Source organism: Bombus bifarius, unplaced genomic scaffold (genome assembly GCF_011952205.1).
Source record: "Bombus bifarius isolate JDL3187 unplaced genomic scaffold, Bbif_JDL3187 scf7180000008882_frag, whole genome shotgun sequence".
NCBI lineage: Eukaryota > Metazoa > Arthropoda > Insecta > Hymenoptera > Apidae > Bombus > Bombus bifarius.
The window spans coordinates 336-14,851 of NW_022884848.1; the positions used below are offsets into that span (position 1 = coordinate 336).

The 14,516-nt window shown below is 36.9% G+C and overlaps 3 protein-coding genes across 4 annotated transcripts; 2 read left to right on the top strand and 1 right to left on the bottom strand.

Annotated features, from left to right (window-relative positions):
* The first annotated feature begins 765 nt into the window (after positions 1 to 765).
* On the top strand, positions 766 to 1,797 carry LOC117213384. Its single transcript, XM_033458735.1, has 3 exons — positions 766 to 1,104; positions 1,180 to 1,251; positions 1,330 to 1,797. The coding sequence occupies exons 1-3, from the start codon at positions 1,006 to 1,008 to the stop codon at positions 1,741 to 1,743; spliced, it is 585 nt and encodes a 194-aa protein (XP_033314626.1). The 5' UTR covers positions 766 to 1,005; the 3' UTR covers positions 1,744 to 1,797.
* A 2,765-nt stretch (positions 1,798 to 4,562) lies between these two features.
* On the bottom strand, positions 4,563 to 6,253 carry LOC117213385. Its single transcript, XM_033458736.1, has 2 exons — positions 6,166 to 6,253; positions 4,563 to 5,516 (listed from the first exon to the last, which is right to left on the bottom strand). Exons 1-2 carry the CDS (start codon positions 6,201 to 6,203, stop codon positions 4,667 to 4,669), a joined length of 888 nt encoding a protein of 295 aa, XP_033314627.1. The 5' UTR covers positions 6,204 to 6,253; the 3' UTR covers positions 4,563 to 4,666.
* Positions 6,254 to 12,553: 6,300 nt separating this feature from the next.
* On the top strand, positions 12,554 to 13,568 carry LOC117213383. Of its 2 annotated transcripts, none has more exons than XM_033458733.1 (3): positions 12,554 to 12,876; positions 12,952 to 13,023; positions 13,102 to 13,568. In XM_033458733.1, the coding sequence occupies exons 1-3, from the start codon at positions 12,778 to 12,780 to the stop codon at positions 13,513 to 13,515; spliced, it is 585 nt and encodes a 194-aa protein (XP_033314624.1). In that variant the 5' UTR covers positions 12,554 to 12,777; the 3' UTR covers positions 13,516 to 13,568. The 2 variants fall into 2 exon arrangements, with proteins under 2 accessions (XP_033314624.1, XP_033314625.1); XM_033458734.1 differs by having other exon boundaries at positions 13,108 to 13,568.
* Positions 13,569 to 14,516: the final 948 nt, after the last annotated feature.

Genomic DNA, 14,516 nt, shown 5'->3' on the forward strand with positions numbered 1-14,516 from the left:
TGCGAAGATCAGTGGGTGTTTCAGTAGCTGAAAGTACCGTTCGCACAAGCCGACACAGCGGACAACTCCTTTGTTTAAAGTTTAAACAATGATTCTATCTTCAAAACCGTTCACGAAAATAAAACGAGATCGATGATAGGAAGTTCTAATTCGATTCTCGAGGGCAACGAGATTATCAGAGAAGAAGGAAATTTTCAAAATTAATTTTCTTACCTTGAGGAGTAGGTGCTGTCTGGTGCCATTACCTCAGCTGCTCCGGTGGTCGTCGAAGTTTTTGTTGGGTTTATTACTTGAACTCGAATATAGTTTACTATCAACTTTTACTTTATTTATCTATTTCGATACAGACTGAACAATTTACTAACTGGATTAATACCGCAATTACAATGCGCGTTTCTGTCTAAGCGATGAAATGAGGACTTCAAAGATAAAATCTTTCTTTTACTTAGTCGCGGTTCTCTTTTCTTGACCGAAAAACTAAAGACCCCGAAACGCAAAATACTATACAAAATTTCTAAACGCAATGATGAGCGCAATAACGAACGTAGTAACAATGAACACAAAATATAATGAGCACAAGAATAATGAACGGTAATAACAATGATCACTATAATAATGAACGCAAGGATAATAAACGTAATACGAATGATCCGTAATAACAATGAGCACAAAATATAATGAGCGTAATAAGAATGTTCACCCAGAATAATAATGAGCGCTGCGCTATGTTGCTACGCTTATTTATAATGCCATCCCCCACGGGGTGGTGGTCCACTGGGGGTACGCTTCCGTGGGAATCGGGATGTTGCAGTTTGGGCTTCTTGGAATCGTACGTGACAAAATGCAAATTCCATATTTCGACTTAGTTTTTATCAGTCCTGTGTTCCGCTGAGCTAGCGTCTAGGAGATTTGAAGCATTCCACGCTGATCTAATCCTTTCCACGAGAAACTTCCACGTGCTGTACCGTGGGAATTACCGGTGTTCTTCGGCGCGTGGAAGGGCTGATGGCTGCAGCATCATTATCATTTCAATGTTTACTGGGTAAACACGCGCAGCTCCGCTGCTCTCCCATAACAAGGACCTCCTCCTTCGAGTTGTTTTGCGTAAGTTTGGATGTTTGCATATTAAGGTTGTTTTTGTGATTTTGATTGTTTTTTCCTTTTTTGCTATTTCTCTAGGCTTCGGTGATCGACGTTCGAACAATGTTTGCGGAGTCGTTTCCATCAGAGGTTCCTTTCCAGACTTCCCTGGTACGTATTTAGTCTTGTTTTTAGTCCGCTTGATTCGTCCTGTTTCGTTTTATTTAAAATATACCGTGTTGTTCTCAGCCCAAGCGAAAGAGGGATTCCGAAGAACCCATGGGCGACTCGGGAGGACCAATCAAACGCATGCGGCCCTGTGATAAACCACGAGTATCAGAGTGGTTGGAGGAACTATTCAACATTGGTGCCGAGGCCGTGTCGAAATTGGGCTTTGACGATTTGGTTACTTTCGACGAGAATTTCTTCGATGCAGAGACCGTCGTATTGGAGAGGGAACCCCCTCTGGTTGAAATCGTTGATACCGATCGTTGCGTGAAAGTTCGTTTTGCGAATGAAATTCCCGAAGAGGTTTTGGAGGCACATCTTCGTTACCATGCTTCTGGGAGAAAGGGAATTTCCCCTGTTGTGCGCTATTGGTGTATGCGTGAGTTCAGCGAACTTTATCCCGGAGCTCCTTGCTTCGATTTTGATTTAGTGTAGCTGCTTCAATTTCGTTGGTTCGCTGTTTGATGTTCCTTATTATTATTAATTTTTTGATGTATTTTGTTTTGTGTTCAATATATATATATATATATATATATATATATATATATATATGTATATATTTTGAATGTGATAGTGTTAGGTTATCTATTTTACGTTTCTTATTTTTTTCAATTTTATATTTCCCCCCTTTTAATTAATTATATATATATATTTTTTTTTACATTTGTAGTTGCGCATAGAATTTATTAAAGAAAAGTGTTAACAATGTGTTTTCATGATTTGTTTCTCGCGCCTGACTTCCATTAATCCCTAATATTCCTGTCGCCATGACGCGTGTAAATCCAACATGGCTGCTCATAAATGTCATCAGTAAAGTTTTTAGTGACGGGTCTTTAGTTTTGTTTGATATCGAAGTAATTTTTCGTCTGTCGCTCGTTTTTCCTTATTCTACCGCAATTGGAACATTTATTTATTAATATTGTTTTAAAGTGACAATAGTATAATATGTATATATATATATATGTTTATGTTGTGTGTCACTTCAATATGGCTAATGTTTTGTAATTCTTCGATTGCGTTATTTATTGTTTTGAGTAGTTTATTTTATAGAGTATTCGATAATATAAAACATATGCACTCACACATACATACATATATATATATCTATATATATATATATATATATACGTATTTATATGTATATTTCTCTCGTTCATGTAGTGTTCGTACGAAATGAAATGTTAATTATTTATTTTATATTAATTTCTTTTAATAAGATAGAACACGCACACGCACACGTATATATGTATATATTTCTGGCAAAGTGATTTTCATTTAGATTCTTTTGTGATATAGTGTTGTGTATTTGAGGTTATGTGTCAATCATTTGATTTCATATATACATATATATTTTGTATTGTGACAACATAGTATTGAAGGTTTTGTTTCTAGATTATTGTGCGTTTAATGTGTGTTTACATATTTGTGCTTGATGACAGAATTTCTGTAAGCAATTCCTCAAGTCGTTGCGGTGTTAATTATTTTGAGCGTTTGGCCTGTCGACAGGTTGTCGCTTGGTCCCAAGTGTTGCGTTGTGTGTTCTATTTTTTTTGTAGATTATTAATAGTGGTTTTAGTTTAGAAAATAGATTATTTATATGTTTATATAGAGACATGCATGTTTCATAATGTAGTTCTTATTTTATAATGCTTTACCGGCATGTAGGCTAGTTTTAAATATGTATTTCAGATTGTAGAATGCACATAGATTAGTAGTAGTATAGAATATATATGTTTCTGACAATGTAACTTTTATTTCTTTAATAATACAATATTGTATGTTTTATATATTCGTTAGACTATTAGTTTTTAACTTCGTATATACTTATAATTCATAAATTGATAATATTGTATTTGTTGCATAGTATTATAAGCACTAACACTAATATTTACTAGTTTATTACATATCTAGCATATATGTTTATACTTATATGTAACTCTCCAAGTTGATTGATTAAAATATATTTATATATACATGTATTTCTGGCGCTTCAATTATTTCCCTTTTTGTAGTTATTCTTATTTCCTGGTTTATTTGTTTGGTTCGTAACTCGTTCAATCCGTTAGCTGGTTTTATTTATTTTATTTTATACTGGTTGGATTTATTAGTCGCCCTCGCTTTGTTAATCCTTCCTTTAGTTTCGTAGCGCCGTGTGTTCGTTTGTGCATTCAAATCTTTATTCGCGCGTTTTGTATAGAATAGTTTTCTTGTTCTTGTTACGGCGCGTGCGGAACGCGGGACGTGACACCCCCGCCCTTGGAGTTCAAATTTCCAAAGGAAATTTGACTGATGGTGTCTCTGAGTTCGCTCAAGGCGGACGTAGATGGCGTTGGTTGTTAAGTGACTACCGGTGTTATCGATATCCCTCGAGGTTGTGCTGTTTGATCATCGATATTTCGTTTTCTTTTGAGGTATAGTAGCAGGTGGGTAACTGAGCCGCATATTGCTCCTAATAGGGCGATTCCACATCCGTAAGTTTCACGTAACTGGTATCCGTGTATGGCTATATCTATTATCGTCTTGATTAGTTTAAATATTACAAGTATTCCAAATATTGCTGCACTGACAGTTCCAAATTCCATAAAACCAATCCATAAGCTTGATACGGTATTTTTTGCTATTGTCGTTAATGTGTTTTCGTCCATCATTCCCAGGATGTTTACTGTTCCAGGGACGATTGTTTTTCCTGTTGCTCCTCTGGCCAATGTGTTCAAAACTGCAGATTTTTCTGCCGGGAACATGACGTGGTCCCATAGTGCATCGAGGTCTTTTTGGGTATATATTCCGCTCGTGGCCAACGACGATGGTGCTGAATATTGCCACGTTTGGCGTACGTCCGGGCGGAGTTCCTGTGGTGCAATTGTTTCCATGGGTTTTGGTACGAATTTGTGCCAGAGTCCGTCGATATTGTATAGCGTAGGTAGTACCGCGCTACATTCTCTGTGGTTTCCGTGTTGCGTTAGGATGTGTGTTTTTGGCGTTAAAAATGCGGTGCGATTCCCTTGCCAAACGGGTAGCTCCGAGTAGCATTCTGTTGTATGTCGTACTTTTACTTGTACCGGAATGCATTTGACTATGTGGACTGCTTCTCCTGCGATCAGGGCCATGTGTCCTGGGGTTTTGGATATGGTATATGCAAATTCATCGGGCAGTAAGATTGCTAAGCTTAAAGCATTTTCTATTAGTTTCTTCTGCGTGGTACATCTTTGTGTCAGTATATCATGGTACAATGTTGTCATTTGTCGTTTAATATGTTTCTCTACGTAAATGAATTTTGAGTTGACGTATGCGAATATGTCCAAGTTTTCGACTGCTGTCTTGCTTTTGGAGATAAACGTATTTCCTCTTGTTGTTTCAACTATTTGGGGTGTTCGGTGGATAGTAGGGTATATCCACACAGTGGCTGTTCTCCGGTTTTAGTCAGTGCAAATGTTACTTCTTGCGTTGTTAGTGCGTAAACTGGTTGTGCTGATTCTCTGTTGGTTTTTATTTCCTGGATCTTTGTAGCAATTCCTTCATATAGCACATCGTACTGATCAAATTTGCATGGTGAGGGTGGTTGTGGTTGCCAATAAGTGTATCCGTCTTCAGCGTCTAGACAGTTTCCTTCGCTAAAGGTACATACTGTTCCTGATTTCAGTAGAATTTTGTTCGCCTCGATCCGTACTGGCACAACTGCTGATTTTAAACTTATCCTTACTGTTGCTTGTACGACGACCTTTTCCCAGCTCCCGTATGGGTCTACATACTGTGTTCCCTGGCAGCTGCCGTCGTCTGTTAGCTTGCCGGCTAGGACAAGCGACCTTGTTTCTGTTGCATTATCTTTTAGGCCAACTATAAGGTTTTGTGGTCCGAGTGAAAATGTGCCGTCTTGGTGCATCCTTGCACATTGTTGGTCGGTTGTTTCATGGAGGTATTCGGCGAATCCGTTATGCACTGCCGACGTGTGAAAGTGCATGCCACAGTAATATACAATTCGAGTTATTTGCACCTTGCATTGCCTTACGTTGGTAAATTCAAATTCTGAGAGTTGAAGTAGTTGTATATAAATATCTTGGGTTTCAGTCATTGTAGGCTGTATGCTGCAGTCCCCGATGGAGTTTAGAGAGATAGTGGTAACGTTGAGGTGGTTGCCATTGCAGTCATATCCTACCAGGCCGTATGCTATTTTGATGAGGGTAAGTACGATGACCAGGCGATTCATCTTCCTATTAACAATTTATTAAATTGTTTCTTACTCTCGAGTTTATTAGAAATAAGAATAATCTTTTATTATTATTAATATATATAAAAAAAATTTATATTTATATGTTTTTTTTTTTTTTTGTTAAAACTTATTATCGGTGAAAATAAATACCATGAATGCTACCTGGGTTATAATTATATACGTATATGCATACGTATTGCTAAGTAATATAGATGAGATTTGTTTTATCGTTATAAATATATAAGTATATATTATCTATAGGAATAGATATTACAATTATAGCTTGTCTTTGAATATATATATATGTGCGTGTAATGGTAAATATGACGACTTATTTTACGAGTCACTCGGATTATCAATGGAAGTGAGTGTCATAGATATCGCCCACTTTACAACATGCGTGCATATATATATTGGTAAACATAAGTGAAAATTATATGCATAATTATAAATGTCGGTTGTTTACAGGTGGATAGCATCAGTATTTGGTCTTGTGCGTAGCATACAAGTACTTTATAGTTCTACGGCGCGGATTGCTATTCCTTGAACTAAAAAGTTTCTTTCAAGGTGAGTTAGATTAGTGTAAACGATCATGCATTGGAGGCATGATATAGCGGGTTGTAGGTCCGCTAGGTTTATATCACACATACGACAGTATGATATTCGTGTTCTTGCAGATACTCCGCATATGAAATGAGTGGGTGGGTCGTCACATAGGTCCTGGTGGTCTGGATCTAAGTTATCGAAACAGTCTTGACAAAGATGACCGTTATCTAAATGGTAGACAGAACGTATCAACCGAACACAGAGGCAAGACTGAACATCCTCCGTCGCTTCCAGATCGAATGCGGGTACGGGCCCGTCTGAGTCCTCTATGTTAGGGTCGATGAACTCGCCACCTGTTCTGGACATACATACGAAAACAGTTAATATATATATTTTATAATTTTTTATAAGTTTTGTTCGGACCTATCCCTTTGTACAAATACTGTATCCCTGTATGTGGTATAATATATAATATGTTATGGTTATGTTAGTTGTTGTTTATTATATATATTTTCCTTATCTCTCTCTTTTTTTTCTTTTTTTTTTATTATTTTTTTTTGTGTTCAGTACCTAGCATTGCTATTATAATGCTGTATTACATTGTATTAGCTATTATTTGTGTTGGGGTGCGTGCGACGAATTTTCAACATGGTCGCTTGCGTGTATCGTTTGTTTAATGTCAACAGTAGCGTGTTGTTGAAATAGTTAATTTGTTAATCATTATAGTTTATTTTGTAGTGTTTCTGTAATATTGTTTGTGTTTCATGGTATTGTGTGTGTCAATACCGTGTGCTACCTTAATGCGATAGCATAGATTGTGTTGTTTTCGAATTTCGATAGTCATTGTTTTGATTATACGTGACTCGCATTTATATAAATCTTGTTTAATTTAGTTAATGTTTTTTTTCTTTTTTTTTGTGTGTATTGTGTTACCAGATATTTTGTGTAACGTAACTTTATTCCTTTGCACCGAGTTCAGTCATGTTGTTAATATTTAGTTAGTCCATCTCGATTAATTTCTAACTTATTCCTGTGTTTATTAACCTTTCTTATTTTCCCTATTAATTTATTATTGCATGTACTTGCTATTTGCTATTATTTTGTGTATGATATGAGTTAGTTCCCTTATTAGTGATTAAAACCTACTTGTTAGATTAACATTGTCTGTAATTCTTCAGATTCTACTCTTCCGATGCTGCATCACTTACCTAGATCATTCCCACAACATCACCTGATTCTTCGATATGCCTTGGATACTTACTACGGTTGTCTTCAATCGTCTTATATCTGTGGCCATAAAGGTACTGTTTAGTTTATTTAGTTTAATATGTGTATAATGCATTGTGTGTGCGACCGCTATTGTGTATTACAAAATCCACTTCTACATGTTAGATATAATAATATAACAATACTACGTAGATTAATACATAATAAGATATCCTTTTACTTTCAATTAATCTATCTTAATTATTTTCTAACCACTTTATACACTTATCAGCTATTTTATTTCTTCTTGTTAATCTGCGACATTCATGCATGTACACTTCCTTGTATGGTGATTAATTGTTCACGAGGTAAGTTGCACTTCCACTGTTTTAGTTATTCGTTGAACTAACACGTTTTACATTCAAACAGTAATCGGATCATTTGTAATAAACTTCTTTTTCTTTTCAGGTTTCCGCCATCTGTGTTGTTCGACGAACAGTGCCATGCTTCCATAGTATTGTTATAACATTTAGTACTGTTGTATTTTGCATTAAGGCAGTTGAAGTTAATTTGTTCATTTATTTTTCAGCTGGCTGTCGTACATGGTGTTTCGCAAACCGAGATCCATAACCTATTTTGCACGTAAACCTTCTCGTATGATGATTACTTGTTCACAAGGTAACTTTCACTTTCACTCTTTTAATTATTTATTGAATCAACACGTTTTATATTCAAACAATAATTAGAGTACATATAATAATTTTTCCTTTTCTCTTTTAGGTGTTCGATATCTGTATTATTCGACGAACAGCACTACAACATACACTACCGCACTACGTTGCCCACTGAAATCACTTTATTCATTGCTTATTTCGGTTATGCGCTAGTTTTAGCTTGTTTAAGTGCACTGTTCGCGGAATCCCTTTTACTTCAATCTTGACGTTCTGGTTCTGCAAGATTTCTAGCACCTTGTATGGTCCAGTATATTGATCGGAGAATTTTCCTTTACTAGGTTCTTTTAGTAGATATATCGAATCTCCTGTTTTAAAATCTTGAGGGTTAATTCATCGATCGTTAGTCTTAGTTTGGATTTTATCAAATTTTCTCTTGCCATTCGTTGTACGGTGTTAATTTTTTCGAACAGATCTTCGAGATATTCTGCGCATGTTGGTTCCGTGTTCTCTTCGATTGTTACTTCACCAATAGGTTCTCTGGCTAGATGTCCGAAACTAATTTGTGCGGGGAGAATTTCGTTCCTTTCCTTCATTTTAGTTTTTATTTTGCGCCAAGACACAGGTTTACTGACATTGATCCAATTATCCAATTGCTTGCTAATAGCATTTAAGATACAAATTTTTGAGAGTGCCGCAGCCATGTTAACCCAAAAATATTTTGTATATAGTATAGTGTGATACCATCCATATTTTCCTGGGGGAATCATAAGATCAGCACTACTTACTATGTTACCTACGTCAAATATTAGATGTAGTAACCAATAAAGTATTTTTAATCCAATTATAATCCAATGGCTAGCATATTTATTCAAGTTTTTATATATATCTTCGACTGGTGATTCCCTGTTTTCTCCCTTTTGATTTCTTTGAGCTCGTTGAACTTGCGTTTCTTCAGCTTGAAAATGTTTAGAATCCTTTTCCTTAGTTACCCTTTTTTCTTCTTCATTTATTTTATTCGCAGCACCTTTATCTTTCTCTATCTTTTCAGGATGAATAGTTTTACTGGAAGTGCTTATTATAATTAAATTATTATTTATTTGTATGGAACGTTTAGGAATATTTTTGGTAGATTTGGAATTATTCTTTGAATTTTTATTACAAACCTTTTTGCTTATAGATTCTGTTTTGGATTTAGGGATAGCTATATTTTTATTTTCTATAGTGTGATCTTCCTTGCAATTTAATGATTTGGCTTTGTGTTCGATAAAGTTTCCTTCTGATGGTTTTATAGAAGTTTTTGAGTGAGATGCACTCGCTATCTCTTTTCCTATTATGGTTGAAACATTCACGAAATTCGTGGAGTCTTGCTTTTGTATCTTTGCCAAGTCGAACGTGGAGAGGCGATTTGCACTTCCCAGCGGGTCCAATATCTCTGTGATGTTAGGCAGTGGATAAGCATTGCCTGTCGTCTCGTCGTTCAATTTCCTAGTTTCTGCTTTGTCTGAAAGTTCTTTGGCACTAACATTATTTATCTTGTTTGGTAACTCAGAAAATTTCTCACTCATGATCCTGTCTATGGCACCGTGCGTCCTTTTATTATTTAACGTGACATTATCCCTTATCACAGCAACGGAATGGTGTTTGCATTGAAAAGTTGATTGGTTGAAATGATCAGCATCTCTCTTTTGATTTAGATCTCTATCGAGGTATTTATTTATGCGTTTTTCTTCCCAAGTTATTGCTCTTGTTTCTTTCCTGACATTTTCTTCTATTCCCGGGTTGTTTAGATGTTTCTGCGACGGCGGTACAAATCTCCAGTCCTGGCGGTTGTTTACAGTATAGATACTATTGTATGGTGGATGAGCGTTGTTTTGGTTATAATTATCCGAAGGTGTCGGACGTTGGTATCGAATTCTATTGTTCACTTGTTTTAATTCTCGTGTTGCTTTCACGGCTTAGCGGTACGCATCGTCCAAGGATTGGTATCCTGCTATCTTTACTCGTAAATACACCTCGTTTGGGAGCCCCTTAACGAAAGCTTCCCTCGTGTCTCGATCTATCCTATCTTGAAATACGGTGCCGTACTCGTACCTTTCCCCGTTCATTATCGCCAGCCTGAGATCTTTGACGCGTTCTATGTAGTCCAAAATATCTTCTCCCGGTCGTTGAAATATTGTAGCTAATTCCCCTTTATATTCGTTAACCGTTTTTCCCGGACCGAACATATCTTTTAATTTATTCCCGAAATCGTTTAAACTTATTACTTCTGTGTCTTCTACGGCGAGAAACGCGTGTCCGCGAAGCTTATTCGTTAATAATTTTACTAACTGAGATTCTTGATGCCTAGGAACCATGTTTCGTGCACGCTCGCATGCTCTTAAAAATCGAAATACCGAGGGTCGATGTCCGTCGAACACTGGTACTGTCTCTATTGCATCTTTTAACTTAATTGATTGGGGATTAACTTCTATCGGTATTGTCGCTTGGGAAATTATCGGCGATGATACGGGTGTCTTGATTTCCTTTTTTATTTTCAGTGAACGCACATCGTCTTGTAATTTATTCATTGTTGTACTCATGTCGCGAAAATTCGCATCCCATGCTTTAAGTTTTTCCGATAACATCAAGATCATGCCTTTGTCCAACGATTCTAATTTAGTCGACATTATTTCTTAGGTATATATTTTATCGATAATCGTGACAACTTTAATCCCTTGTGGAGCGAATCGAACCGTTTAAACCAACTTTAATCCTCCGTGGAGCGTATCCCACCGCTGCCACCAAAAATTTATTACTTTACTCTGTTACGTATCTATTTGTTTAAATCGATCAAATTTAAAGTTAAATTTTACTGAAAAATTTTTTTTTTATAGTTTGAGTTTTGAATTTAATCGGAAGGGAAATAAATTGAAATGATATTATTGTGTATTTAATACTGATTTAGATTTCTAATTAATACGGTAGTTGCTGCCACCAGAAATAGTCTAAGGACTATTTCAAAATATTTTATTTTTATTATTTTCTTTTACGCTTAATGGGTAGCGTTAACTGACGCTTAATGCAACTGGTAAACGAATTCCACTTTTCAGCTAACCTGCTATGCGCAGGGATACTAGCACGGGAGAGGATTAAAGCTGGGTACAATAAATATTTTTCCTCGTTGAACGGATTTTTATTTGAATGTAAAATGGCTTAGGTTATTATATATATATTTTATTAGCTAGATAATATATATTTTAGCGTTGCTGGATTGGATAGGAATGTGAGATTTTTCGTTGTTTTATATAAATTTATTTTTACGTTTGACTTCTTCTTCTCTTTTAATTTCGCTGTAGTAGTTTGCCGTTAGGACCGAAACTCAATTCATTTACTACGATGGATTCTGTCACCACGATTTTCTTGCCTTTTGAGTTTAATAATCGGGGATGATTCTAACGATCCTCTCTGTGTGGGACTCGTGTGATTTCGCAAGCCTTGCCCAAAGACGGGTAATATTTTACCAACAGTGGGAGGAGGAATGCGGAGATCGATGGGTGTTTTCGATAAGCGAAAACACCGTTTGCACAAGCCAACACAGCGAACGAACCTTTGGTTAAATTCTCGAAGGGAAATTGTTCTGTTATATCTCTCTTACAATCGCATGCAATGATGGCAAGAATATCAGTTAATAGCAACGCCGGTATTGTTCTTAATTTTCGATTGACCCCGACGATGTATTTAATAGTCCTTTCTGTGCGGGACTTATGTGATTTCGCAAGCCTTGCCCAAAGACGGGTAATATTTTACCAACAATGGGAGGAGGAATGCGAAGATCAGTGGATGTTTCAGTAGTTGAAAACACCGTTCGCACAAGCCGACACAGCGGACAACTCTTTTGTTAAAAGTTTAAACAATGATTCTATCTTCAAAACCATTCACGAAAATAAAACGAAATCGATGATAGGAAGTTCTAATTCAATTCTCGAGGGCAACGAGATTACCAGGGAAGAAGGAAATTTTCAAAATTAATTTTCTTACCTTGAGGAGTAGGTGCTGTCTGGTGCCATTGCCTCAGCCGCTCCGGTGGTCGTCGAAGTTTTGTTGAGTTTATTATTTGAACTCGAATATAGTTTACTATCAACTCTTACTTTATTTATCTATTTTAATACAGACTGAGCAATTCACTTAGCTGGATTAATACCGCAATTACAATGCGCGTTTGTGTTTAAACGATGAAATGAGGACTTCAAAGATAAAATTTTCTTTTTACTTAGTCGCGACTCTCTTTTCTTGACCGAAAAAATTAAGACCCCGAAACGCAAAATACTATACAAAATTTCTAAACGCAGTGACGAGCGCAATAACGAACGTAGTAATAAATTAATAATGGGCCGTAATAACAAACGATCACAAGAATTATGAACAAACTAATGAGCGAAGAATAATGAGCCGTAAGGAATGAACACTATAAAAAATGAACGAACGCAAATTATAAGAAGAATGGACACTATAATAATGAACAAAGAATAATGAACCGTAATAAGAATGTTCACCAGAATAATAATGAGCGCTGCGCTATGTTGCTACGCTTATTTATAATGCCATCCCCCACGGGGTGGTGGTCCATTGGGGGTACGCTTCCGTGGGAATCGGGATGTTGCAGTTTGGGCTTCTTGGAATCGTACGTGACAAAATGCAAATTCCATATTTCGACTTAGTTTTTATCAGTCCTGTGTTCCGCTGAGCTAGCGTCTAGGAGATTTGAAGCATTCCACGCTGATCTAATCCTTTCCACGAGAAACTTCCACGTGCTGTACCGTGGGAATTACCGGTGTTCTTCGGCGCGTGGAAGGGCTGATGGCTGCAGCATCATTATCATTTCAATGTTTACTGGGTAAACACGCGCAGCTCCGCTGCTCTCCCATAACAAGGACCTCCTCCTTCGAGTTGTTTTGCGTAAGTTTGGATGTTTGCATATTAAGGTTGTTTTTGTGATTTTGATTGTTTTTTCCTTTTTTGCTATTTCCCTAGGCTTCGGTGATCGACGTTCGAACAATGTTTGCGGAGTCGTTTCCATCAGAGGGTCCTTTCCAGACTTCCCTGGTACGTATTTAGTCTTGTTTTTAGTCCGCTTGATTCGTCCTGTTTCGTTTTATTTAAAATATACCGTGTTGTTCTCAGCCCAAGCGAAAGAGGGATTCCGAAGAACCCATGGGCGACTCGGGAGGACCAATCAAACGCATGCGGCCCTGTGATAAACCACGAGTATCAGAGTGGTTGGAGGAACTATTCAACATTGGTGCCGAGGCCGTGTCGAAATTGGGCTTTGACGATTTGGTTACTTTCGACGAGAATTTCTTCGATGCAGAGACCGTCGTATTGGAGAGGGAACCCCCTCTGGTTGAAATCGTTGATACCGATCGTTGCGTGAAAGTTCGTTTTGCGAATGAAATTCTCGAAGAGGTTTTGGAGGCACATCTTCGTCACCATGCTTCTGGGAGAAAGGGAATTTCCCCTGTTGTGCGCTATTGGTGTATGCGTGAGTTCAGCGAACTTTATCCCGGAGCTCCTTGCTTCGATTTTGATTTAGTGTAGCTGCTTCAATTTCGTTGGTTCGCTGTTTGATGTTCCTTATTATTATTAATTTTTTGATGTATTTTGTTTTGTGTTCAATATATATATTTTGAATGTGATAGTGTTAGGTTATCTATTTTACGTTTGTTATTTTTTTCAATTTTATATTTCCCCCCTTTTAATTAATTATATATATATATATTTTTTTTACATTTGTAGTTGCGCATAGAATTTATTAAAGAAAAGTGTTAACAATGTGTTTTCATGATTTGTTTCTCGCGCCTGACTTTCATTAATCCCTAATATTCCTTTCGCCATGACGCGTGTAAATCCAACATGGCTGCTCATAAATGTCATCAGTAAAGTTTTTAGTGACGGGTCTTTAGTTTTGTTTGATATCGAAGTAATTTTTCGTCTGTCGCTCGTTTTTCCTTATTCTACCGCAATTAGAACATTTATTTATTAATATTGTTTTAAAGTGACAATAGTATAATATGTATATATATGTCGGAGATGAAATGAAAACCGGAGCCTTCCCTATGCAATTTTGAGAAAGCCTTTTAATGCTTTAGCCCAGATTTTATCATAACTGTAATTAAGTAATTGTCATCTGTAATTGTTTGACATTTGTGAAAAGCGAAAGTGGGTTCGAGGTGACAACTGGTCGCTGAACGTAGCCACGGTCACGGGACAAACGTTTTGCCTGACGAAGGTGTGGATCGGTTGTATTGTTCTCCCTAGAAATCACATAGAATTGTACTTTAGAGATGTCGATATAATGGGACACACGTTGTATGAGGAATCAATCTCCAGACAGAAACTGCCTAGCAACGGCGTTTGGATCTTTTTCGATGTTTCCAAGGAGTATATAACAAACTTTTGACAGATATTGCCTAGCAACAACGATTGGAACCTTCTCGATGTGTCCAGCGAGAATATAACAAACAAATGCAGTCGTATTACGAAAAGATTTTAATCAGAGAGGCATTCGTGTGGTCGCCTTGGAAAGTGATACATCGAGT

Coding starts and splice junctions, on each gene's coding strand:
- LOC117213384 (XM_033458735.1), top strand. CDS start 1,006: ATGGCTGCAGCATCATTATCATTTCAATGTTTACTGGGTAAACACGCG. Junction 1,105..1,179: donor CCTCCTTCGAGTTGTTTTGC/GTAAGTTTGGAT, acceptor CTATTTCTCTAG/GCTTCGGTGATCGACGTTCG. Junction 1,252..1,329: donor TTCCTTTCCAGACTTCCCTG/GTACGTATTTAG, acceptor TGTTGTTCTCAG/CCCAAGCGAAAGAGGGATTC.
- LOC117213385 (XM_033458736.1), bottom strand. CDS start 6,203: ATGCGGAGTATCTGCAAGAACACGAATATCATACTGTC. Junction 5,517..6,165: donor AACACGAATATCATACTGTC/GTATGTGTGATA, acceptor AATTGTTAATAG/GAAGATGAATCGCCTGGTCA.
- LOC117213383 (XM_033458733.1), top strand. CDS start 12,778: ATGGCTGCAGCATCATTATCATTTCAATGTTTACTGGGTAAACACGCG. Junction 12,877..12,951: donor CCTCCTTCGAGTTGTTTTGC/GTAAGTTTGGAT, acceptor CTATTTCCCTAG/GCTTCGGTGATCGACGTTCG. Junction 13,024..13,101: donor GTCCTTTCCAGACTTCCCTG/GTACGTATTTAG, acceptor TGTTGTTCTCAG/CCCAAGCGAAAGAGGGATTC.